We start from the raw sequence: 27,465 nt of genomic DNA, 5'->3' as shown, positions 1-27,465 counted from the left end.
AGCTTTAACTTCCTGACTGATGTCTTGAGATGTTGCTTCAATATATCCACATAAGTTTCTTCCCTCATGATGCCATCTATTTTGTGAAGTGCACCAGTCCCTCCTGCAGCAAAGCATCCCCGACAACATGAAGCCGCCAACCCCGTGATTCACGGTTGGGATGGTGTTCTTCGTCTTGCAAGCCACCCCCTTTTTTGTGGCGGTTTTGGAGCAGTGGCTTCTTCCTTGCTGAGCTGCCTTTCAGGTTATGTCGATATAGGACTCGTTTTGCTGTGGATATAGATACTTTTGTACCTGTTTCCTCCAGCATCTTCACAAGGTCCTTTGCTGTTGTTCTGGGATTGATTTGCACTTTTCGCACCAAAGTATGTTCATCTCTAGGAGGCAGAACGCGTCTCCTTCCTGAGCGGTATGACGGCTGCGTGGTCCCATGGTGTTTATACTTGTGTACTATTGTTTGTACAGATGAACGTGGTACCTTCAGGCATTTGGAAATTGCTCCCAAGGATGAACCAGACTTGTGAACGTCTACAATTGTTTTTCTGAGGTCTTGGCTGATTTATTTTGATTTTCCCATGATGTCAAGCAAAGAGGCACTGCGTTTGAAGGTAGGCCTTGAAATACATCCACAGGTACTCCTCCAATTGACTCAAATGATCAATTAGCCCATCAGAAGCTTCTAAAGCCATGACATAATTTTCTGGAATTTCCCAAGCTGCTTAAAGGCACAGTCAACTTAGTGTGTGTAAAATTCTGACCCACTGGAATTGTGATACAGTGAATTATAAGTGAAATAATCTGTCTGTAAACAATTGTTGGAAAAATTACTTGTGTCATGCAAAGTAGATGTCCTAACCGGCTTGCCAAAATTATATTTTGTTAACAAGAAATTTGTGCAGGGATTGAAAAACGAGTTTTAACGACTCCAACCTAAGTGTATGCAAACTTCCGACTTCAACTGTAAATGAGGATGACCTGTTCAGTTGAGGTCAGTTAATAATGTTATAAAGTATTTTTAAAGTACATATCACTTTCCTATTGACTCACATATCTGTATTAGAACTGTTAATGAAGAAATCACCTTTTATGATAACTGACAAATTGACACAACGAGATACATCATACATCAGAGTGGTCAGATGACGCAGATGCTAAGCTACAGGACTGTTTTGCTAACACAGACTGGAATATGTTTCATGATTTTCATCCAATATCATTGAGGAGTATACCACATCAGTCACTGGCTTCATCAATAAGTGCATCGATGGTGTTGTCCCCATATTGACCGTACATACATGTTCCAACCAGAAGCCAAGGATTACAGGCAACATCTGCACTGAGATAAAAGGTAGAGTTGCCGCTTTCAATGAGGCGGACACTAATCCGGAAGCTTATAAGACATTCCGCTATGCCCTCCAACGAACCATCAAACAGGCAAAGTGTCAATACAAGACTAAGATTGTATCCTACTACAGATGTGGGAGGCTTGCAAACTATTATGGATTACAAAGGAAACACCAGCCGCGAGCTGCCCAGTGATTCAAGCCTACCAGACAAGCTAAATGACTTATATGTGTGCTTCAAGGCAAGTAACACTGAAGCATGCATGAGAGCACCAGCTGTTCCGGATGACTGTGTGATCACACTCTCCGTAGCCGATGTGAGTAAGACCTTTAAACAGGTCAACCTTCAAAAGGCCGGATTACCAGGATGTGTACTCAGAGCATGTGTTAACCAACTAGCAAGTATCTTCACTGATATTTTCAACCTGTTCCTGATCGAGACTGTAACACCTACATGTTTCAAGCAGACCACCATAGTCCCTGTGCCCAAGAATGCTAAAGTAACCTAAATGACTACCGACCTGTAGCACTCACGTCTGTAGCCGTGAAGTGCTTTGAAAGGCTGGTCATGGTTCACATCAACACCATCAATGCCAGAAACCCTAGACCCACTCCAATTCGCATACCGCCCCAACAGATCCCCAGATGATGCAATCTCTATTGCACTCTACACTGCCCTTTCCCACCTGGACAAAATTAACACCTAAGTGAGAATGCTGTTCATTGACTACAGCTCAGCGTTTAACACTATAGTGCCCTCAAAGCTCATCACTAAGCTAAGGACCCTGGGACTAAACACCTACCTCTGCAACTTGATCCTGGACCTCCTGACGGGCCGCCCCCAGGTGGTAAGGGTAGTCAACAACACATCTGCCACGCTGATCCTCAACACAGGGACCCTCAGGGGTGTGTGCTGATTCCCCTCCAGTACTCCCTGTTCACCCACGACTGTGTGGCCAAGCACGACTCCAACACCATCATTAAGTTAGCCGACGACACAACAGGGCCTGGTCACCGACAACAATGAGACAGCCTATAGGGAGGAGGTCAGAGACCTGGCAGTGTGGTGGCAGAACAACAACCTCTCCCTCAACGTGATCAAGATAAAGGAGCTGATCGTGGGCTACAGGAAAGGAGGGCCAAGCACACCCCTACTCACATCGACAGGGCTGTTGTGGAGTGGGTCGAGAGCTTCAAGTTTCTTGGTGTCCACATCAACAACAAACTATCAAGATCGAAACACATCAAGACAGTCATGAAGAGCGCACAACAACGCCTATTCCCCATCAGGAGAAAAGATTTGGCATGGGTCCTCAGATCCTCAAAGTTATTCTGCTACACCATCGAGAGCATCACCGCCTGATATGGCAACTACTCAGCATTTGACTGCAAGGTGCTACAGAGGGTAGTGCTTACGGCCCAGTACATCACTAGGGCCAGCTTCCTGTCATCCTGGGCCTCTATACCAGGCGGTGTCAGGGGAAGGCCCTAAAAATTGTCAGACTCCAGCTACCCGAGTCATAGAATGTTCTCTCTACTCCCGGCAAGCGGTACCGGAGCCTAGGTCCAAAATGCTCCTTAACGTATTTTACCCCCAAGCCATAAGAATGGTGAACAGTTCATCTGTACCCCGCACATTGATTCGGTACCGGTACCCCCTGTATACAGCCTTGTTATTTTAATGTTATTGTGTTACTTTGTTTTTGTTTAGTTTATTTAGTCAATCTTTTCTAAACGTGTATATTTCTTGAAAGTGCAATGTTGGTTAAGGGCTTGTAAGTAAGCATTTCACTGTAAGGTTGTATTCGGGGGCATTTGACAACTTCAGTTTGATTTGTTTTGAGCAAGTGAATCAAGAAAATGTCTCAACATTCCCACTCTGTAGTTCACCATCGACTTCCTCTTTCTGGTTTGTAATGTTGATACAGTACATTTTTGGCAGCTCAGACATGGGTTTCCATAGGTGTAGACTACATTGCCAGCCTCTCTCTCTCCCTCGTGCTATTAACCATTAGGTCTCAGTCTGGTTTCCTGGTTCAAAGCCTGACCTGTTTAAGTTACTGTGCTACCCCAGTCTTGTGTTTGTTACAATGACTCATTCTAGAGATTCCTGTTCAAACTGTACCCTGTGGTTGAGAAAGCATGCCACCACCTGAGTATATCTGAAGTCAAATCAGCTTTATTAGTCGTGTACACATATTTTGCAGATGTTATCACGGGTATAGCGAAATAAATGCTTATGTTCCTAGCTCCAACAGTACAGTAACACCTAACAATACGATAAGATAAATAAATGCTTATGTTCCTAGCTCCAACAGTACAGTAACACCTAACAATACAATTTGACCAATGTAAACCCACAGACATACAGTACCCCTCATGCACATAGGAATGTGGTATTACCTGTATTCATCATACAGTACTTTGTAATGATAATTTTCTAGTACACTATCGGCAGTATAGTAGATACTAGGATTTCAGTCAACTTAAATAATTCAAGAAAACAGATTCTCATAGAGCTAACAAAAGTTTGCTTCTGATCTGAGCCAAAAAAGTAACATGAATCTGTTTGAGATGCTGTAATCTCGACAAGTCACAGCTTGACAATCACACCTGACACTCTTTCCCTGCCTCTTGGAGAACGATAAACTATTCTACTTCTCTCCTCTGATGGTTTTGATTAAGCTGAGAGTTTGTGGCTCTGACCTTGTTTTATCTTCCTCACAGGTTGTTAAAGCCCTGGGTGACAGGCAGGCAGTCAGCCAGATAGGCAGCAAACCAGCCAGGAAGCCAGACACAGACAGCCAGGAAGTCATACCCGTATGAAAAAAACACATGAATTTCATGTAAAGTGTTCCAAAAACACATGTTTCCATGTGATCACGTGAAAAGAAAATGTCACCTTTATTTAACTAGGCAAGTCAGTTAAGAACAAATTCTTATTTACAATGATGGCCTACACCGGCTAAACCCAGACGACGCTGGGACAATTGTGCACCGCCCTATGGGACTCCCAATCACGGCCGGATGTGATATAGCCTGGATTCAAACCAGGTACTATAGTGGCACTGAGATGCAATGCCTTAGACCGCCTCTCGGGAGCCAAACAAATTAATGTTGTAACATGTAAATCAACATGTGATAACATGAAACTACACGTGAAAACTTGTGATCACATGTGAAGTGTTACAAAACACATGTTTTCACATGATTTCAAGTGAAATTTCATGTGAAATCATGTGATTTTACACATGTGAAACCATTTTCTGTAAGGGTACAGACAGACAGAAAAGACAGACAGAGAGCTTGCCAGACAGAATGCCAGACAGAATGCCAGACAGCTAGCCAGACAGACAGGCAAACAGACAGACAAGACAGACAGCACGGGGCCCATTCAGGCTTGAGGTGAGGCCATGACATCTGGATAGCAGCTGCCTTCCTCCACTCTACTCTAACCCTGTCTTCTCCCTCAGGGGAGTGAAGGAATTTATCCTACAGTGGGATGGTCAACACCACTGTTCTCCCATTCCTCCCTAAACCAGTGAACGCCCTCCTCTCTTTCCCGCTCCTAATTCCAGCCGTGCAAATTATATGGGAAAGACATTTCGGGAAAAGAGACGGCCCGGGACGATGTATTTATTACTTTCTCCCATATTTGATTATTTTTTACTTGTCCTTACTTTTACTTTGAGGATAAAGAATGCATAGTGATGGCTGCTGCTGCTTTCTCTGAGGTTGCGACTGGCCCTGTTGACAGACAGGCGCCTTCGTACCGCGTGACAGATCCCAGATCATAAGAAAGGCCCCGAAACTGTGACAAAGTGGCTGACTGACTGACTGCCTGTGTTATGTGGCGGTCTGCCAGGCAAGGCAGCGAGACAACGGGAGCTTCTGACATCTGTCTGCTGAGGCACTGAGGCAGGTGGCGGCTGAGACAGACAAGCCATGGCGGCTTCACCTACCCACTCATTATAATGATGCACTGAGATGTGTCAGTCTGACTGTGTTTGGGGAAGAGGGAAGTGTTTGTGTTTTCTAAGTTGAGAGGAGTTTTATGCCATCTGCTGTGCGTGTGTGTGTGTGTGTGTGTTCTCAGGTGAATAGAGATTTATGCCGTCAATATTGACTCACCGAGCTGGGATGATGCATGGGAAGTTTTTATTGAAAGGATGACAAGTGGTAAAAATACATGTACTGTATGTAGCTGTGTGAGTGCCAGTTTCGCAGACATAGATAGTAGCATTTGTTGAGTTAGTCATTCTAACTCTGCAAACATTTTACCCCCAAGGGAATATCCAAACAAACTGTCAGTGCAGCACAGTAACGTTATTACACAAAATAAGGCAGCTTCTTGCTGTATCAAGGTGGGAGACGAGCTACATTCCAACACATGGATTATCCCAATTGCTTCTCTCCCCACCGGTTCTATTCCCATCCAGGGGTAGGAAGGGGCCGGGCTTCCCCTCTCCCGTAAATCTATGCTATCCTGTCCTCTGACCACTGTCTGTCTACAGTGCCAGCTGGAATAGTCATGGATGGTGGATGTACGTAATGTCATGACATGGGGAGATATATACATATACACAGACAGGACAGACGGGACAGACGGGACAGACGGGACAGACGAGACAGACGAGACAGACGAGACAGACAGACAGAAGAGGGAGGAAGACAGGGAGACAGAGAGAGAAAGAAATCAAGAGAAAGAAAGAGAGAGGAAATTGACTATTTTCATTTCAGAGGTGTACCCAATGGGCACACATACAGTATTCTTTCACCCCATGCCATTGGAAGGAAAACCTGAGAGGGTATAACAGGCTGATCATTTGGCCATGTTTTCCTCTGTGACAGCGCTAAAGGGGCCCCTAGGTACCAAAGGGAAAACAGGAAATGGCTGCGCTGGAAGCAGGCGAGCACCAACACTAACATTCAATCAACATTCTGACACAATGGACAAACAGGATCACCCACAAGACAAAATGGACCACAGAGACAGAGGGAAGTGAACAACAAATTCCTCTATGTTATATCAAATATGTCCCTGTGGCTTGCCATAAGATGCCCATTGGATAATCACCCATTTGTATTATTTGCCCATATCCTGGCCTTGTTGTTCAGAGAGATGACAAACAGGAAGAATGGTACATTAGTGAATAGAAGGCTCTTATCTTTGAGAACTAACAGAGAATGAATTGTTTTTTGACACATTTTGGTTTCTCTGAAATGTTTCCCACACCACAGTAAGTAATGGTGATGTGAGACAGTGGCTGTGTGAAAGTGCACACTTCGGGAGAAGGGTGGAAAAACAGGACACACCCACTCCCTTTACTTCCTTTGAGTGAAGGGCATCATTGGAAAAGGTGACCAATGTGCATAATCGGTGGCCATTACACTATAAACACCTGAAAGCAGTACTACCCGCCCCTCTTAAGGTAAAAACTTGAGGGATGGGACTGGAGAAATCTAACCACTCCCAAATTCATTGAAAGAGCTATGGATGCAAGGATTGACCATCCATGATATCAAAATTATGGTTGTAACCATTTTTTTTTAGGCTATATAGAGTTTGTTTACATTGACTTTGTTTACAAGCATTGGAGTAAACCAAACTTAATGGAACTTTACAGAAAATTACACCTCATCACTTACACAAGGTCACTACTTCAAATCGAAATATTGCCTGTCAATTAGTTACTGTCTAATGCAACTCGGTCACGTGATTGGTCAGACATCATGTGGTGTTACTTTACCTCCAATGGCATTGCACCTGGAGGTGATCTCCCACAGTACCAGGGCCATGGAGTAGACGTCTGTCTGCTTGAACGACTCGATGTTCTCCAGGTTGATCCTGGACTCCAGCACCTCAGGGGCCATGTACCTGGCAGTGCCCACCTGTAGAGGGAGACTATTCTGTTGTATTCTGTTCTACTCCATTCTAATGCTGTTGATAGTAGAATATGCATGATTGCTTCCAGTACCATGTAACAGTACAATTCAACTGCAGTTTTAACTGACAGCGTGGGCTGTTTGTCTAATCACTGTAATAAAACAGAAATTGTCCAGAAGAGGAACCAGTAAGATAAAATGAGCCAGACACTAATGTGTCTGAAATGGCACCTTATTCCCAAAATAGTGCACTACTTTTCACCAGAGCCCTATAAGCCTTGGTCAAATAAAAGAGCTCCTTTTTCCTATATAGTGCCCTAATCATAGAGAATATGGTACCATTTTGGATGCAGCCTAAGTAGAAAGGAGACAGGAGAGAAGAATATATACCTGTCCACTGTTGGCCAGCTCGTCCACGGACAGCGAGTTGTCCAGACGCAGACCCAGGCCGAAGTCACACAGGACGCAGGTGAGGTCCCCTTTCACCAGGATGTTGGAGCTCTTGATGTCCCGGTGGACGATTGGCACCTTGTAGCGTCCGCACAACGTGTGGTCACTGTGCAGGTGGGCCACGCCCCTCGCCAGCGACCCGCCCAGCGCCCACAGGTCGTCCCAGCTGATGACGTGGCGCGTCAGGTACTCCTGGAGGTTGCCCCGGGGGTGGTAGGCCGTGATCAGCCAATACTGTTTCTCCACCTTACGTTCCTCCGCTGTCAGGAAGTGCAGGACGTTCTCGTGGCGCAGGTCAGCGTCCGAGAAGATGTCCTTCTCGTTCTTCCACGAGGCATACTCTTCATCTGCGAAAATCTTGACGGCGACGGTCTCGAAGGGCTCACCGGCTCCCGTGGCGCCCTGCTTCAGCTTGGCCTTGTAGACCTCGGCGAAGCGGCCCTTGCCCACCTGGGCGTCCAGCTCAATGGGGAGGAGCTCCGTGTTGTGGTTGAGGTTGTTGGCGTGCGTGGAGCTGCTGTCCGAGCCGTCGTCATCCATCATGATGGCGCGGGCGTCGCTGAAGTCGAGAGGCGTCTTCTTGCGCTTGGCACCGGCGTGGCGCTGGTGGTAGATGCGGTACCAATAGAAGGATGTGATGACCAGCATGGCCAGAACCAGCAGAGGAACCAGGCTGACCAGGATCACCGACACCACCTGGGGGTCAAGAGAGTCTGAGGTGGAGAGGAAAGACAAGAGAGAAAGAGAGAGACAAGGCAGATGTTATAGATTAGTTATACAATACATTGCATACTCAGTAAAAAATACTGTAGAATATACCTATTCTGTAACATAGAGTAGGCCTGCCCCCCACAATATTAGAACTTCTCAGTGCTCATACTATACTCTAAAAGTTTAGCATATTTTGGCAATAGCCTTTTCACTCTATGAGTAGCTGGACCGGCCACAAGGGTCAAAGAAGTCTGTCTGTTTATTGACCTTAAGTGCCCACTGCATAGAAAACAATGACCACAAAGGACTATGTGGGATACAATGTTTTATTTAACTAGGCAAGTCAGTTAAGAACAAATTATTATTTACAATGACGGCCTACCCCGGCCAAACCCGGACGACGCTGGGTCAATTTTTTGCCAATCACAGTCGGATGTGATACAGCCTGGATTCAAACCAGGGACTGCAGTCACGCCTCTTGCACTGGGATGCAGTGCCTTAGCCCACTGCGCCACTCGGGAGCCCTCAATACATGATGAGTGCAGTAGCCTACACTTGGACATTTGACATTTCAGTTGTGCTTGAACGTCATACACACTATACATCACACTCCAATTCCCTTCAGCGCTAGGAAATCAATAGGAAGTAGCCAAGTAGCTTTATTGTCTCAGAGCATCTTGCTACGCTCAACGTAGCCTGCTCCTTCCCAGCAAAGCAGAGGACCCTAACACTTCCATGAGGAATGTCAATAAGCATCTGTAAGCTACAAAGCCGAAGTTAGCTTGTTGGTCTGTTAAACACACAAATAGGCTGAACCATGCCCCAGTCAACCACATATTGTGTTCCCTTTATAGACCTAGTCTATGTCTGATTCTTATGCTCTTAAGGAGTGATGTCTGTGTCTGCTAGACAGAGTAATCTGGTGAAAGTTTATGCATATGCTATGTTTACAATCCTATTTCTGGGGCTGGCTGAAGTCTCGTAAAAACATAATAAAACACAACAATGAGTCATTAACACGTTGTCTGAACAGGCAGACTACTGTTGTATCAGTGCTGATGTGACTGCTGGTGTTCTATAATTACTGACAGAGATACTGTATTAGGAACATGTTTGGCAGCTAAGGATTGTGTGTGTTCCTGCGTACGTGCATGCATTTGTGTGTGCGTGTGTGTTTATGAACGTGTGTGTGCATACAGTACAGCAAGTGCCCGTCAAGCCCTCATTCGCTTGCTCCTTTTTTTCAGCCAGGAAACCACATGTCTGAAATGTTCAACGTGGCCTCAAGTGGAGTTTGTTTTGGTTTTTCGCAGAGTGAGAGAGAGAAGCGATCTGTCACGTCAAACCTGTCCCTGTGCCATCTCTCAGTGAATACGGGCCCACAGAGGAACGTTTCCTGGTCACTACTCCTGCTTGGGGCCAGGTTCGGGAACATTGGATCATATTAACACGGCGCACGCGCTGTTTTTCACCTGTTATTTCCGTGTGTTACACTACGTACATAATGCTTCAAGTGGGCAGTTGTCATATGTTATGTGGTGAGCATGAAGTTAGACAGTGTGCAGCAGAGCTATCCATCCTCCACGGTGAGGGGAAATGTTTTTCCATGACGTCGTTGATGGCCATGTGCAGATGCTTTCAATTTTGGGCTCTGGAAAGCCAAATGTACCTCTGTGTTGTTACTGCTTGGATGCTGTAGTCAAAATACATTTGATTCCATGGCCAAGATTAGAACGAGAGACTACGGCCAAAATGCCTCCACGATGCAAAATCTGTTTGCAATCTTGTATTTGGAGGGTGTACAACAGTACACACATGTTAACATTTAATACGTGACACCTTACATGACAACCTAATAAGGAATTGCATAAACGTTCATTACTTTTGAGTTACGTCAAAGGTGTTTGTAAACTATATCATCAATTGTAATGCCTAGCCTACATTACACAATCTTAGCCATGACATAACAGGTGACATAGCACCACATATGGACTCACAGAAGGTGAAGAAGTCATGGTCAATGCACTCGTATGACCAATCATAATGCCCACAAAAGGCTATCTTCAGCATGACATAACAGGTGACATAGCACTACATATGAGGTGACATAGCACTACATAGGGACTTACAGGGAGTGAAGAACACGTGGTTGTTGCACTCGTCCTCGGAGCAAGAGCAGATGAAGAACTGGGAGCCCATGCCATTCCTCTCCCTCATCTCACACTTGCTGTTGTTATAGTCCTCCAGCACCAGACCATGCAACTTATGGGCTGGGTTGTGGCATATCGTGTCTATGGTGACGTTGTCGTCTTTCTTCCTCCTGGAAACAAGACAACAGGAGCCATTAGTTCCACTACAATTAAGTTATGAATTACGTTATTGACAGTAATAAAAGGGAAAATAACTTGACGAATTAACAAATTGCAGTCTAAGCATTATGGTAATGATTTGATACAGAGGTAATCCTGAAGGTGCACAAATGAACCTACAAATGGGCTACTCAGGTCTCTTGCTGGGTGGTGTGTAGATTATGTAGTGAAACCCATTTTAAGAGGTGTTGGTCACATACGCATATTTAGCAGATGCTATTGCTGGTGTAGCGAATTGCTTGGGGTTCTAGCTACCAACATTTTTTCAACGAGAAACAGGAGGCCAAATCTAGTTCTCTACTTTTTTAACATTCACATTTCGCAACTATATTTGGGTTAGTGGGTGGGGCACTTTTGGGTTTGGCTACTTAGTTAAACCTTGTTGACAGCAAATGTAGTTTTTAAATGACAAATCACCGAGCAAGATTATGAATTTCCGCTCTGTCACTCACTAACATGGTCGTATTGTGTCACTGAACCCACTACTACTGCTCTCCTAAGGTCAAGTTTAAAGGTCATTCCAGCTCTCAACGAGAGATGATGAGGGGTGCTGTAGTCACTCACCAGATGCTGACACACACATCCTCTGGATGGGGGCAGATGGATGTGATGCTACAGTCGGCCATACAGCTCCCTGTGCCCGTGCAGCTGGTAGACTCCACGTCACAGAACTTACACAGACGCTTCAGCTTCAGCATGTTCATCGACGAGAGCCCTGGGGTGGAGACACAAAGAGATAGGGGGGAAAGACATGTTAGATTGATAGTTTACAAAAAGGGATATGGTTATTTGAGGCAGTCACTAGTTGGTTCATTTAGGTCACTCATGTGTCATCTCATCCAATACGTTCAATCTTTACTGCAGCACTTTGCTTCATGCCAGCAGCATACCACCCAACATCGCACTGCTGGATTGCCTCTGATGCTAAGCAGGGTTGGTCCTGGTTGTTCCCTGAATGGGAGACCAGATGCTACTGGAAGTGGTGTTGAAGGGCCAGTAGGATATACTCTTTCCTCGGGTCTAAAAAAATATCCCAATTCCCCAGGGCAGTGATTGGGGACATTGTCCTGTGTAGGGTGCTGTCTTTTGGATGGAACATTAAACGGGTGCCCTGACTCTCTGTGGTCACTAAAGAGCCCATGGCAATTATCGTAAGAATAGGAGTGTTAACCCTGGAGTCCTGGGAAAATGACCAATCTGGCCCTCATACCATCATGGCCACCTAATCATCCCCAGCTTCCAATTGGCTCATTCATTCCCCCTCCTCTCCCCTGTAACTATTCCCCAGGTCATTGCTGTAAATGAGAATGTGTTTTCAGTCAACTTACCTGGTAAAATAAGGGTTCAAAATAAGAAAACATTTCACTATTACAAATGAGCACAGTTCAATCTCTGAGGGTCTAAAACACAAGACTTTGACCGGGATTTAATTTGATCGTGGTAAATGTTGCAGATGTTGACTCAATTACCTTTAAATGTCAAGCGCACTATATAGCACAGTTTTGGATTGAACCCCGACCTTTGATTGTTGTTATATGGGCCTGAACTGTATTAACCTAACGAAGATGATAACTTTGCTCGACTTGGGAAACTGACATTTCCCTCCAATTACACAGACAAACAAAAAGGCTACAAACACCAGAAAGGTGAACTTTCCCATCTGATATATTAATATGGACATTTCCTACACTGGAAAAGTATGGTCTGTTGAACATCCGCGAGTACAGTGAAACCTTAACCTCATATCTCAGTCCAGACTACGTGAAGGAATGTATCATTACTGAGAGACTTGGCAATTTCACTTTGAAAATAATATGTGAAATAGACAAAACGAATGTTCCTTTCGGTACTATGTAGCTAAGTGTAGTTATTCCAAGAGACAGTTGTTTAAATAAGTGGTACATTATTTTAAAAAACATTCATTCTCCAATCCATTCATTTCAATTTAACATGTACATTCATTTTTCAACCATATGTAATCTATTTTCCCAGGGCCTAAATTCTGCTGTGAACAATCAGCACATTCCGCAGTGCCATCCGTCTACCATGGTCGTGTTCAGACTTAACTTCACACGGGGAGTCCGTGGTGGGATGTGTCCCTTTGTGTATGATAGTCATCTCTACTAAGACAACCGCCAGACAAGACAATAAAAACAAACAAAGGGAACATTGAACATCAGTAGATCTGTCAGTCAATTTGCAAATTTGTGTCTTACCAATACACTTTGTGAATATCAAAGACTGGGACATAATGTTGGAGTGTGTATTTGTGAGAGAGAGAGAGAGAGAGTACCACCACATCACTTCCTTCTTTCTCATTTGCTCTCCTTCCAGACCTTTACCGGCGTGTCTTTAGCATGAATAAAAACAGAACCTGACCGAAATCAGACGCTCTTAATAGCTAAAACAGAGATGAGGTGAAATGAAGCAAAAAGAGATGAAGGAGGGAGAGATCTCACAGACTGAATTGACGTCACTGCCACACAACCACACTAAATCTAAGTGTGACAGACTGCACACATAGGAAGAGAAAGTTCAACCTGTTACTTGCATCAGCAGTGTCCTCGTGACACAACCGATAGTGAAAGTGGGTTATTGGCCGTTAACTGGGCCTGTCTGCATGTGCAGCTCAAGGATTTCCTCTTGAAGAATTCCCGTCGCAGAGAGCCGAGTTCAGCCAAGCGAAATGGGGGGGGTGTGTCCCAAATGGAACCCTATTTCATAAATAGTAGTTTACTATATAGAGAATAGGGCGACATTTTAGATGCAGCCTGGGTCTCCAGGGTATTGGACCGGCTGGCGAGGGGGCGAACCTGATGAAGCCACTTTGTCAGGTCATGTGACCAGCCATGTCAAAACAATCACCCCTCTCTCTAACGTCGGCACAGGAGAGAGAGCAAATTAGGCTCTCTTCCCTCCAACTTACTCACAGTGCAGCAGTATACTCCTTGTTAGAGAATATCAAGGTTACTGATTTAGGAGAGAATGTTGTACTTCTGCTCCAGGACATAAAGCCTACTGTGGCTGCCTGTTCACAATCTGCAGGTTAGAGTAGAGCTGGGGCTTGAAGCAACAGAAATACAACCTGCAAGTCTGAAAACCAGAGTAACTGGAACAGATCTAGTGAAGCCACGTGCACTGCAGGTGGCAGCATTCACACAGCAGTATAGACAGTGAAGTATCCATGGTGTCAGGATATTGCAGACGGATATTAGGCTAAATTCTGTTATTCCTGTTTTTAGGGTGTACTGTACATGTCTGAGTTGATCCATTTGAAACAAACCAATAAAGACATTAAGATTAAGTACTGCAGAGGTGTACAATTTAGAATTTGGCCTGAGGTGAAGATTGTAGTCTTTTATAGAGTTATAACAGAATGGATAAGAATTATCTTGGGCTGAGAGCTGGTGGTAGAGAGAGAGAGAGGTTGTGGAGTGAAAAGTCATTATATCATTAGAAAAACTCCTCTCAAAATGTATGCCATTTAAGCCCAAGGAGACGGGCTATGGTGGGGATGAATGCTGTTAATTGTCACCCATGGCAAAATATAATTGCAGATGTGGGGGAGAGAGGATTATAAGAAACCAACGCTGCTTGGTGCCATTGGGACTGGGCTGGAGTTGGAGACAGGGGCAAATAGATGACAATTTATGATGTGTCTACCTTGCAAATGATAGACCAAATATAATACCCACTTCCAGTATCAACAATGTACATAAGAATGAAAAGTCCCATTGGAAGGACCACCATGCATGTTTTCTACTGCAACAGGTGGTGTAGCTAAACCTCCTCCCACTGTGTCAAGCACTTTAATACATAGGCCTACTTCCCCTTTGCAGAAACATCATGGCACACTCAAATTATTTTCTGATATGTTTTCCTCTTGGAAAACACTAAGTAGTTAGTCATTATGCTCATACAATCATTCCATCCCCACTTTATTAAAACATTTGGATTTGGGTATAAATGTACCACAGTTCCTGAGTTTCTGATATTGAACAACACTGACTGCGTAATTTGCATACATTAACTATTATGCATTCAAATTCGCATTACAAGCCAATCAATATATTTGCGAGTTTTAGCTCAAATGAGGTGAACATTTTGCCTTCCACCAAAATGTAGAGCTGGATTATGTTTGACCACCTGCTACAAAAAAACTGAATGGCAATTAGAAGTTATACTTTGGGGAAACAGAAACACGTGTCAATGTTACTAGCGGTCAATAACCCTCGTACATGTTTCAATAATGACTTCAAGCCAACGATAACACTATAGCCAACCACCAACATTCATAGGCTACTTGAAACAACGTTTTAACTCACCCATCTGTTCTAGCAGAACACTACCAAAGAGTATCGTTCCACACCAGAAAGCAGAAAACCGAAGTAGCTCCATTTAAAGACGGATTACAAACGACTCTTCTTTTCATTTACTAGCAGCTTGATTATAGTAAATATCCAGACTTTAATTCGAGACGTTCTTCGGATTTATTTTTCCGTCTGCCTGTTGCTCTCATGCGTCTCAAGGAACCCGGTGTTAAAGTAAATAGTGCAGTCAGAATTTGCCGCATATGAGTCAGACAGTATGTATGCACTTTCATGAAACAGGAAATCTTCAGAAAGGGCAGGACTCTTTTTTTCTTCTTCTTTAGGCTACTTCTGAACTGCTGGGCTTGTAGCTCACTGGTCTTGAAACATGTTATTATGAGCACAGAGTTTTTCAGAAGGCAAAACTTGAAATGACACGCTCCAAAATAGATGACAAGGATATCGAAAGAAGTGAGGAGAAGTATACATCCAAACAAAACATATGAATTTAACACTTCTCTACTTACAATTATGCAACATTTTGAATCATTCTTTACATTTTTACACACTTCACTGTGCCAGTACCATAGCACACACATTACTGATCAGACAAAATACAGCTGTGTCTGATGTCCACAAACATGAGAACAAATGACATAACTTCTTTACTTGCTTCATTAGCACTTTTTCACACGGACCTCTGAAACAATTTGTAAAAGACTCCTCACCCAAGTCATAGACTGTTCACTCTGCTACCACATACCGGAGCGCCAAGTCACTTTACCCCTACCTACAAGTACAAATTACCTAGACTAACCTGTACCCCCACACATTGACTCGGTACCGGTACCCCCATTGTTATTGTTATGTCAGTTTATTGTGTTCCTTTTTTACTTTTAACTTTAGTTTATTTAGTAAATATTTTCTTAACTCTATTTCTTGAACTGCATTTTTGATTAAGGGCTTGTAAGTAAGCATTTCACACCAGGGTCTACACCTGTTGTATTCGGTGCATGTGACAAATAAAATTTGATTTGATACATTGCATATGTCTCTTCCTGAGGAAAGCTATCATTCATCAGAGGGGGGTTAGTAAAGGTGGTGAGCGCTCCTTGATGTTCCTAGGTTTTGGTTTGATGGGTGGTACTCACGGGTTAAGTCTACTGTAACATAAATAACTGGTCTATTGCTGGGCTGCCAGCATATGTTTTTGCTTGGCATACTCAAACCATGATGTCAGGCTTCAGAACCTGGGGCGCAACTTTCACTGGGGACGGGGGGGGACATAACCCCACCACATTCTGAAATTGCATTTTTGTCTTCCCCCCAGTTTTATTAGTGCACTGTGATGCACTCCGGGCCCCACTTCCAAAATCCCGCGCCCCCCCTGTACACGCGTGCCACGTCTATTTCTATGGGCAATAGCACTGTTCATGACACAAACCATTGACACCCCTCTTCTTGGTGGAGAGAATTTAGCCATTTTAAAGCTTATTTCCTGCAATTCTACACATTTTGTCATTGAATGCAAAGAAAATTGTACAGTTTAAAGCTCATTTTCTTGCAATTATAATCATTTTGCCATGTCTAATGTGTATTCATGTGAGTGACGAAAAAATGAAACAATACTACCTGTGATAAAAACGTAAGTAATAAAACTAGCTGACATGGGGTAGTTCATCTGGACATTTCTGACAAGTTAGAAATAGCTCTCTAATGTATGCAATGACAAGAGGAACTGATTATGCATTACCGAATTTCGAAATTGCACCTTGTGCATTCCAGTATTACAACTTTAAAAATTAAGTATAAAGCTGGAGTGAGTTCCTTTAAAATACAAAAACTTTTCGCCAAAAAAAAAAATAGCGTTAGCTTATGTTTCATCCCCTCTTGACTGAAGTTCTGTCTGAAGTGAATGAACTAGCTAGATAGCTAGCTACCACAGCTGGTTCAGCTCTAGCCTCTAGCTACACTATATATACAAAAGTATGTAGACACCCTTCAAATGGGTGGATTCGGCTAATTAAGCCACACCCATTGCTGACAGGTGTATAAAATCGGAGCACACAGCCATGTAATCTCCAAACATTGGCAGTAGAATGGCCTTACTGAAGAGCTCAATGACTTTCAACGTGGCACCGTCACGGACCCCTAGGGGCAGGACGGGGCGATCCAGCTATGTTGTGTGCAAGATTAGGTCTATTATATGAATTAAAATCAAATATTATTAGTCACATGCGCAGAATACAACAGGCCTTACAGTGAAATGCTTATTTACAAGCCCCTAACCAGCAATGCAGCTAAAAAACAAGAATAAGAAATAAAAGGAACAAGTAATTAAAGAGCAGAGGTAAAATTACAATAGCGAGACTATTTACAGGAGGTACCGGTACAATAAGGGCACAGGGCGAGACCCAGATGTAGACACAGGAGGCAAATGGTTTGAGTCTTTGATATTTATTATATTCCAAGGGGCAGGCAAGAGCATGGTCATGGGCAGGCAAAAGATCATACCAAGGTCAGAGTCCAGGAGGTACAGGGTGGCAGGCATGCTCGAGGTCAGGGCAGGCACTATGGTCAGGCAGGCTGGTTCAGAGTCAAGGCAAGCAAGGGTCAAAACCGGGAGGAGTAGCAAAAACAGAGAAAAGGACAAAACAGGAGCAAGGAAATAACACGCTGGTTGACTTGACAAGACGAACTGGCAACACAGGAATAAGTACCCAGGGACTAATGAGGAAAACAGGTGACACCTGGAGGTGGGTGAAGACAATTACAAACACAGGTGAATCAGATAGGTACAGAGTCAATGTGCGGTGGCACCGGTTAGTTCGAGGTAATTGAGGTATAGTGCCTTGCAAAAGTATTCATCCCCCTTGGCATTTTTCCTATTTTGTTGCATTACAACCTGTAATTTAAATGGGTTTTTTATTTGGATTACATTTAATAGACACATACAAAATAGTCCAAATTGGTGAAGTGAAATGAAAAAAATAACTTGTTTCAAAAAATAAAAACAAAAAATAAAAATGTAAGAGTGGTGCGTGCATATGTATTCACTTTCCTACGAAGCCCTAAATTAGATCTGGTGCAACCAATTACCTTCAGAAGTCACATAATTAGTTAAATAAAGTCCACCAGTGTGCAATCTACGTGTCATGTGATCTCAGTATGTATACATACACCTGTTCTGAAAGGCAGCAGAGTCTGCAACACCACTAAGCAAAGGGCACCACCAAGCAAGTGCCACAATGAAGACCAATGAGCTCTCCAAACAGATCAGGGTTGGGTTATAAAAAAATATCCGAAACGTTGAACATACCACGGAGCACCATTAAACCCATTGTAAAAAAATTGAAAGAATATGGCACCACAACAAACCTGCAACGAGAGGGCCGCCCACCAAATCTCACAGACCAGGCAAGGGGGGCATTCATCAGAGGCAACAAAGAGACCAAAGATAACCCTGAAGGAGCTGTAAAGCTCCACAGTGGAGATCTGTCCATTGGACCAATTTAAGCCATACACTTCACAGAGCTGGGCTTTAGGGAAGAGTGGCCAGAAAAAAGCCATTGCTTAAAGAAAAAAATAAGCAAACACGTTTGGTGTTCGCCAAAAGGCATGTGGGAGACTCCCCAAACATACGGAAGAAGGTACTCACTCTGGTCAAATGAGACTGAAATTGAGCTTTTTGACCATCAAGTAAAACGCTATGTCTGGCGCAAACACAACACCTCTCATCACCCCGAGAACCTCATCCCGAGAACACCATCCCCACAGTGAAGCATGGTGGTGGCAGCATCATGCTGTGGGGATGTTCTTCACCGGCAGGGACTGGGAAACTGGTAAGAATTGAAGGAATGATGGATGTGAATAGGGGTGAATAGTTATGCACACTCAAGTTTTCTATTTTTTTGTCTTATTTCTTGTTTGTTTTACAAAAAAACTGGATAAAAAGTGATTGGCATGTTGTGTAAATCAAATTATACAACCCCCCCCAAAATCTATTTTAATTCCAGGTTGTAAGGCAACAAAATATGAAAAATGCCAAGGGGGTGAATACTTTCGCAAGTCACTGTGACATTTACATGTGGACAGAGTTATTAAGGTGACTATGCATAGATAATAACAGAGAGTAGCAGCGGCATAAAAGGGGGTTAGGGTGGGCAATGCAAATGAGCAAATAGTATGGGTAGCCATTTGATTAGATTCTCAGGAGTCTTATGGCCTGGGGTAGAAGCTGTTTAGAAGCCTCTTGGACCTAGACTTGGCACTCTGGTACCGCTTGCTGTGGGGTAGCATAGAAAACAGTCTATGACTAGGGTGGCTGGAGTCTTTTACAATTTTTAGGGCCTTCCTCTGACACTGCCTAGTGTAGAGGTCCTGGATGAAAGGAAACTTGGCCCCAGTGATGTACTGGGCCGTACGCACTACCCTCTGTAGTGCCTTGCGGTCGGAGGCCGAGCAGTTGCCATACCAGGCAGTGATGCAACCAATGCTCTCGATGGTGCAGCTGTAGAACATTTGAGGATCTGAGGACCAATGCCAAATCTTTTCAGTCTCCTGAGGGGGAATAGGTTTTGTCGTGCCCTCTTCATGACTGTCTTGGAATGCTTGGACCATGTTAGTTTGTTGATGTGGACACAAGGAAGGAACTTGAAGCTCTCAACCTGCTCCACTACAGCCGTCAATGAGAATGGGGGCATGCTCGGTCCTCCTTTATCAGTAGTCCACAATCATCTCCTTTGTCTTGTCTTTGTCTTGATCACGTTGAGGGAGAGGTTGTTGGCCAGGTCTCTTACCTCCTTCCTATAGGCTGTCTTGTTGTTATCGGTAATCATGCCTACCACTGTTGTGTCATCGGCAAACTTAATGATGGTGTTGGAGTCGTACCTGGCCGTGCAGTCATGAGTGAACAGGGAGTACAGGAGAGGACTGAGCATGTACCCCTGAGGGGCCCCTGTGTTGAGGATCAGCGTGGCGGATGTGTTGTTACCTACCATTACCACCTGGAGGCGGCCCGTCAGGATGTCCAGGATCCAGTTGCAGAGGGAGGTGTTTCGTCCCAGGGTCCTTATTGATGATCTTTTAGAGCACTGTGGTGTTGAACGCTGAGCTGCAGTCAATGAATAGCATTCTCACATAGGTGTTACTTTTGTCCAGGTGGGAAAGGGCTATGTGGAGTGCAATAGAGATTGCATCATCTGTGGATCTGGTAGGGCTGTATGCAAATTGGAGTGGGTCTAGGGTTTTTGGGATAATGGTGTTGATGTGAGCCATGACCAGCCTTTCAAAGCACGGGTCGGTAGTCTTTCAGGCAGGTCACCTTAATGTTCTTGGGCATGGGTGGTCTGCTTAAAAAAACATGTTGGTATTACAGACTCGGACAGGGAGAGGTTGAAAATGTTAGTGAAGACAGTTAATCAGCTCTTGCTCACAGTACACGTCCTGGTAATCACAATACACCTCCTTGTGAAAGTTGACCTGTTTAAAGTTCACATCGGCTGTGGAGAGAGTGATCACACAGTCGTCTGGAACAGCTGGTGCTCTCATGCATGTTTCAGTGTTATTTGCCTCTATGCTCGCTGAGAGGTAGTTTAGCTCGTCTGGTAGGCTCGTGTCACTGGGCAGTTCTCGGCTGCGCTTCCCTTTATAGTCTGTAATGGTTTGCAAGCCCTGCCACATCCGACGAGCGTCAGAGCCGGTGTAGTACAAGTGAATTACAGTGTCCTCTGTAATTATTTCGACAGTGAAGCATTTTTTCTTCTTTTGGCTCTATACTCCAAAAGTGTCACTCCCTGATCTGTTTCACCTGTCCTTGTGATTGTCTCCACCACCTCCAGGTGTCGCTTATTTTCCCTGGTTTATTTATCCCTGTGATTCCGGTCTCTCTGTGCCAGTTCGTCTTGTATGTTCAAGTCAACCAGCGTGTTTTTCCCATGCTCCTGCTTTTCTATTCTCTTTTACTAGTCCTCCCGTTTTAAACCTTTGCCTGTTTTTCATTCCCGCCTGCCTGACCATTCTGCCTACCTTGACCTCGAGCCTGCCTGCCTGCCTGCCTTCCATTCTGTACCTCTGGAACTCTGAACTGGTTTTGACCTTTTGCCTCTCCACAACCTTTCTCTTGCCTACCCCTTTTGGATTGTTAATAAACATCTTGGACTCTAACCATTTGCCCCCTGTGTCTGTGTAACGGATGTGAAACGGCTAGCTTAGTTAGCGTGGGCGCTAAATAGCGTTTCAATCAGTGACGTCACTTGCTCTGAGACCTTGAAGTAGTAGTTCCCCTTGCTCTGCAAGGGCCGCGGCTTTTGTGGAGCGATGGGTAACGATGCTTCGAGGGTGACTGTTGATGTGTGCAGAAGGTCCCTAGTTCGCGCCCGGGTATGGGCGAGGGGACGGTCTAAAATTATACTGTTACATTGATGCTGTTGACCCGAATTACTGGTTGCTGCGGAAAAAGGAGGAAGGTCAAAAGGGGGGTGAGTGTAACGGATGTGAAACGGCTAGCTTAGTTAGCGTGGGCGCTAAATAGCGTTTCAATCAGTGACGTCACTTGCTCTGAGACCTTGAAGTAGTAGTTCCCCTTGCTCTGCAAGGGCCGCGGCTTTTGTGGAGCGATGGGTAACGATGCTTCGAGGGTGACTGTTGATGTGTGCAGAAGGTCCCTAGTTCGCGCCCGGGTATGGGCGAGGGGACGGTCTAAAATTATACTGTTACATCTGCATCTGGGTCTCGCCTTGTGCCCTTACAGTACGAACTGGCCATGACAGAGGTAGCATACCTGGACCAGCTCCGCCACGCTGTCTCCCTGCAGGGAGCCACCATTGGGAGGCATGAGGAGCTACTTCAGGACCTTCTGGAAGGGCTTGGTTCACTGACGGAACCACGACCAGGGGTTTAATAGGGATCAAATCCCGTTAACGGGATCGTTTTGACAACATCCGGTGAAATGGCAGAGCGCCAAATTCAAATAAAATTCTTAGAAATATTTAACTTTCATACAATCACAGGTGCAATACACCAAATTAAAGCTTGACTTCTTGTTAATCGAGCCACCCTGTCAGATTTCAAAGGGGCATTACGGCGAAAGCAAACCATGCTATTATCTGAGGACAGCACCCCATCAAACAAACACATGACAATCATACTTCAACCCGCCAGGCGCGACACAAAACTCAGAAATAACAATATAATTAATGCCTTACCTTTGAAGAGCTTCTTCTGTTGGCACTCCAATATGTCCCATAAACATCACAAATGGTCCTTTTGTTCGATCAATTCCAACGTTATATCTCCAAAATGTCCATTTATTTGGTTCATTTGATTCAGAAAAACACAGGTTCCAACTTGCCCGACATGACTACACATTATCTAATAAGTTACCTGTAAACTTTGTCCAAACATTTCAAACAACTTTCCTAATCCAACTTTAGGTATTTAACGTGAATAATCAATCAAATTTAAGATAGGATAAACTGCGTTCAATAGCCGATAAAATTAAAGTGGAGCGAGCTTCAGGTCGCGCGCCCCAACCACAACAGTACACTTGGCTATCCACCCAGATAGGAAATGGCTACTACTTCATTACTCAAAGGAAAAACAAACCAATTTCTAAAGACTGTTGACATCTAGTGGAAGCAATATGAACTGCAACCAAGTGCCTTAGAAATCTTGATCCACATAGAAAACCCATTGAAAACACTGTCACCTCGAAAAAAAAATATTCCTGGATGGTTTGTCCTCGGGTTTTCGCCTGCCAAATAAGTTCTGTTAAACTCACAGACATTATTCAAACAGTTTTAGAAACTTCAGAATGTCTTCTATCCAAACGCAGGAGTGCGAGGAGGTCTGGCCTGGGTCACACTCGTTCATCCGCAGTGGCTCGCTCACCTTCTAAGGAATCTGGAGCCACCCGAGCTCCCTCGAGAATCATCAGCGACGGGTGAGTCAGATACTCCGGAACCTATGCAACTGGGCAGGGCTAGATTATCGCCTAAGGGACGTTCACATAGAATGAGTTCCAACAGCTGTCTGTACTGTGGGGCTGCAGGACATTATATTGCCACCTGACCAGGTAACTGGGCACAAGTACTCTGGTGAGCCAGACTGGGAATCTTCTTAATCCCATTAACCATACTCCCTGCTTTGTTATACTGCTGTGGGGAGACCAGTCTAAAACTCTACGGGTGCTAATTGACTCTGGGGCAGATGAGAGTTTTAATGTTTCTACTCTAGTTTCTGAATGAGGTATTCCCACTCAATTTCTCTCTGTTCCCATGGACACTAGAGCACTGGACGGACGCTCCATTGGTAGAGTCACCCACAGCACTGTTCCTATTAATCTATGGGTTTCAGGAAATCACAGTGAGGTAATACAGCTGCTTCTCATTAAGTCTACGCATGTTCCAGTTGTTTTGGGATTTTCCTGATTTAAAAAACACAACCCCGTTATTGATTGGACCACAAATTCAATCCTGGGTTGGATTCCGTTTTGCCATTCCCATTGCCTCAAAGCAGCGCAGCCTTCACCGAGACAGCCTTCTTTGGGCTTAAGTCAAATCTCAGATTTCCCTACCTTCCCCACAGAGTACCACGACCTCCTGGAGGTTTTCAGCAAAGCACAGGCTACTTCTCTTCCCCGGCATCATCCTTATGATTGTGCCATTGATCTCCTCCCAGGTGCCGGAGACCAAGGCCATGGAGGAGTGCATAGTGGAGTCTCTAGCTACTGGGTCTGTCCGTCCATCTGCTTCTCCTGCCGGCACAGGGTTTTTCTTTGTGGAGAAGAAGGACAAGTCCTTGCGTCTGTGGATTGACTACCGTGGTCTTAATGATATTACGATTAAGAATCGTTACCCCCTACCACACCACTCCTCTCCTCGGCTTTTGAACCTCTCCAGGGGGCCACCATTTTTTCCAAGATGGACCTTTGGAATGCCTACCACCTGGCTCGGATACGCGAAGGAGATGAGTGGAAGACAGCATTCAACACAGCCAGTGGATATTATGAGTACCAGGTCATGCCATTTGGACGCTGTCTTCCAGGCTCTGGTAAACGATGTGCTCCGGGATATGTTAAACCAGTTTGTGCTCGGATACCATGATGACATCCTGTATTTTTCCCGGTCTGCCCAAGAACATGTTCTGCAAGTCAGACAGGTCCTTCAGCGCCTCCTGGAGAACCAATTGTTTGTAAAAGACGAGACGTGTGAGTTCCACTGGTCTAGCTCTATCTCCTTTCTGGGATATGTCGTTGCTGAGGGAAATGTCCAGATGGATCCTGGAAAGGTGAAAGCAGTGGTGGATTGGCCTCAACCCACGTCCAGGGTGCAGTTGCAACGTTTCCTAGGTTTTGCTAACTTCTACTTCTGTTTCATTTGGGGTTACAGCACCCTGGCAGCCCTCCTCTCTGCACTCTGCACCTCTCTCAAAGTACAGTTTACATGGTCTCCTGCTGTCAACAAAGCCTTTGTGGACCTGAAGCATCGGTTCACAACAGCACCCATCCTCATCCATCCAGACCCGTCCCGTCAATTTGTGGTTGAGGTTGAAGCTTCTGAAGTTGGAGTGGGGGCCAACCTGTCTCAGCGATCTGCCCAGGACTAAAAGTTTCAACCCAGTGCCTTCCTGTTCCATCGACTCAACTCTGCAGAAAGAAACTACGATGTGGGTAACCAAGAACTCCTGGCAGTCAAGATGGCACTGGAGGAGTGGAGACACTGGCCTGAGGGAGCTGAACATTCGTTTTTGGTCTGGACCGACCACAAGAATCTGGAATATCTCCGCACAGCCAAGCGCCTTAATTCCAGGCAGGCCCGGTGGGCTCTGTTATTTACTAGGTTCAATTTTACCATCTCCTACCGCCCAGGGACCAAAAACGTGAAGCTGGACACTCTGTCCCTTCTATACAGATCCTCTGCCACTCCCTCTGAATCTGAGGCCATCCTCCCTGCCTCTTGTTTGATGGCTTCTGTTGTTTGGGGAATTGAGGCTCTGGTCCGCAAGGCTCAGCCTTCCCAGTCGGACCTTGGGCCCGGCTAACTGTCTGTGCCTGATGTGGTCCGGTTTAAGGTCCTGGAATGGGCTCACTCCTCCAGGCTTATCGGTCATCCTGGTACTCACAGGACCCTGGCTTTCCTACGTCAACACTTCCAATGGCCTGCTATGGTTCCTGATGTCTCAGCCTTGGTCGCCGCATGCATGGTATGCGCGCAAAGCAAGACTCCGTCTGGCCTCCTACTGCCACTTCCTGTTCCTCATCGCCCCTGGTCCCATATTTCTCTGTATTTCGTCACTGGGCTTCCCCCGTCAGATGGTAACACCACGATTCTGATGGTGGTGGATAGGTTTTCCAAAGCCACCCATTTCATCCCAAGTTACCTTCAGCCAAGGAGACGGCCCAGCTCATGGTGCAGCACGTATTCCGAATCCATGGACTCCCGGTCGACATGGTCTCGGATCGGGGTCCTCTGTTCTGGTCCCAATTCAGGAAGGCGTTCTGCATCCTTATCGGGTCGTCGGCCAGTCTGTCCTCCGGGTTTCATCCCCAATCCAACGGCCAGTCGGAGCGAGCCAATCAAGACATGGAGACGACACTTCGGTGTCTGGTTGCCAGTAACTCCACCACCTGGAGCCAGCAACTGATCTGGGTGGAATATGCTATCAACACTCTTCCCTGCTCGGCTACTGGACTCTCCCCCTTCAAATGCTCCATGGGGTATCAGCCTCCGCTCTTCCCAGAGCCAGAAGTTGAGGTCAACATACCCTCAGCCCAGATGTTCATCCGCCGCTGTCGGTGTACCTGGAAAAGAGCTTGGGCGGGTCTTCTCAAGACCACCTCCAGGTATCGTCGACAATCGGACCGCCAACAGACTCTGGCTCCCTGCTATCGGATCGGACAGAGGGTATGGTTGTCCACAACGGGACTTGCTCACTGTCACGCTCTGATCTGTTTCACCTGTCTCTGTGATTGTCTCCCCCCACCTCCAGGTGTCACCCGTTTTCCCAATTTGTCCCTGGGTATTTATTTGGGTGTTCCCTGTTGGTCTGTTGCTAGTTCATCTTGTCTTGTCAAGTCAACCAGCGTGTTTTTCAGTGCTCGTGCTTTTTCTTATCTCTTTTGCTAGTCCTCCTGGTTTTGACCCTTGCCTGCCTTGACTCTGAACCCGCCTGCCTGACCATTCTGCCTGCCCTGACCTCGAGCCTGCCTGCCATTCTGTACCTCCTGGACCCTGACTATGTTTATGATCTCTTGCCTGCCCGTTGGATTATAATAAATATCAGAGACTCGAATCATCTGCCTTCCGTGTCTGCATCTGGGTCTCCCCCTGTGCCCTCATAACTTTCTCACTCATCTTCATTCACGATTCATTCAGGATTATCCATAAACATGGTAGCATCCACATTCATGTAGAAGTGTTTCGAAACATATTATATTCTTTACAATACAAGTAACCCCAAAAGGACCCCAACGTTGTTTAGAAATGCATGAAATGAGCTTTAGATGCCCATCAACCAAAAAGTAGTACATTCGAGTGTAAACATTGTGAACATGAGAGTAAAAGGAGTATGCCCTACCCGTAGGGTTAGCGATCCTCCATATATCAAATAAGTTAGCATTTTTTATGTAGGTATTCAAGAATTCGCCTGAATAGGAGGTAGGGGTTCGCCGGGTAGAGGATCTATCTAAATATTGGTCTAGCACACGGTTAAGGTCCCCTCCAATGACCAGGTTAGTATGGGAGATATCAGGGCAAGGACTCTTTTGAAAAAAGAGGGGTTATCAATGTTTGGCCCATAGATATTTAGTAGAGTTACTGAAGTAGAGTGGATTTCTCCAATTACGATCACATACCGACCCTCTTTATCTGCAATAGTGGTTTTATGTAGAAAGGGAATTCCTTTCCGTACCAGAATCGCTGTGCCTCTCATTTTGGCAGAGAAGTTAGTGATACACTTGCCCCAACCACCTACAATTAAGTCTGCTATGAGAGTTATTTTTCAGATGGGTTTCTTGCAAAAATATAATATCAGACGAGAGTGCTTTCAAGTGGGCTAGGACCTTGCCTCTCTTAATTGGTTCATTTAAACCCTTGACATTCCAGGAAGTGAATGTAAGCTCCGCCCTCCTCTTGTTTGTAGTTCCTATGGTGGCCTGCATAACATGTAACTTGATAAAAAGGTAAGAAAGCGCACCAAGCCATCACGATCAGCATATGTAGCACCTACATCCGAGCAGTATCCAACCCACCCCTACCCCCTGCAAGCACCTTTACTTCCCACCCTATTCCCCAACACTTACACCCCCCCCCCCCCCCCCCCCCACCAACCCACATTTAACAGGTATGCACAAACAGGAGAGAAAAAAAAGGAACAATAAAAATAATAAACACATTG

General features: G+C 45.2%; 1 protein-coding gene across 2 annotated transcripts in view; it reads right to left on the bottom strand.

Annotated features, from left to right (window-relative positions):
• LOC110496033 (TGF-beta receptor type-2) overlaps positions 1-27,465 on the bottom strand; it is a 56,287-nt gene that overhangs the window by 7,112 nt on the left and 21,710 nt on the right. The window contains exons 1-5 of one of the 2 annotated variants that reach the window (XM_021571663.3): positions 15,085-16,357; positions 11,324-11,474; positions 10,520-10,710; positions 7,620-8,392; positions 7,094-7,235 (exon numbers count right to left, since the gene is read on the bottom strand). In XM_021571663.3, the coding sequence (XP_021427338.3) occupies positions 7,094-7,235; positions 7,620-8,392; positions 10,520-10,710; positions 11,324-11,474; positions 15,085-15,157 (1,330 nt within the window). In that variant the 5' untranslated portion in view covers positions 15,158-16,357. Of the gene's footprint in view, positions 1-7,093; positions 7,236-7,619; positions 8,393-10,519; positions 10,711-11,323; positions 11,475-15,084; positions 16,358-27,465 lie in introns of those variants that run through there. The other variant, XM_021571664.3, reaches the window with a different exon arrangement.

This window comes from Oncorhynchus mykiss, chromosome 18, assembly GCF_057628025.1.
Source record: "Oncorhynchus mykiss isolate SJ-2025 chromosome 18, ASM5762802v1, whole genome shotgun sequence".
NCBI classification, from domain to species: Eukaryota; Metazoa; Chordata; class Actinopteri; order Salmoniformes; family Salmonidae; genus Oncorhynchus; species Oncorhynchus mykiss.
This window is presented reverse-complemented; position numbering and strand designations above follow the sequence as displayed.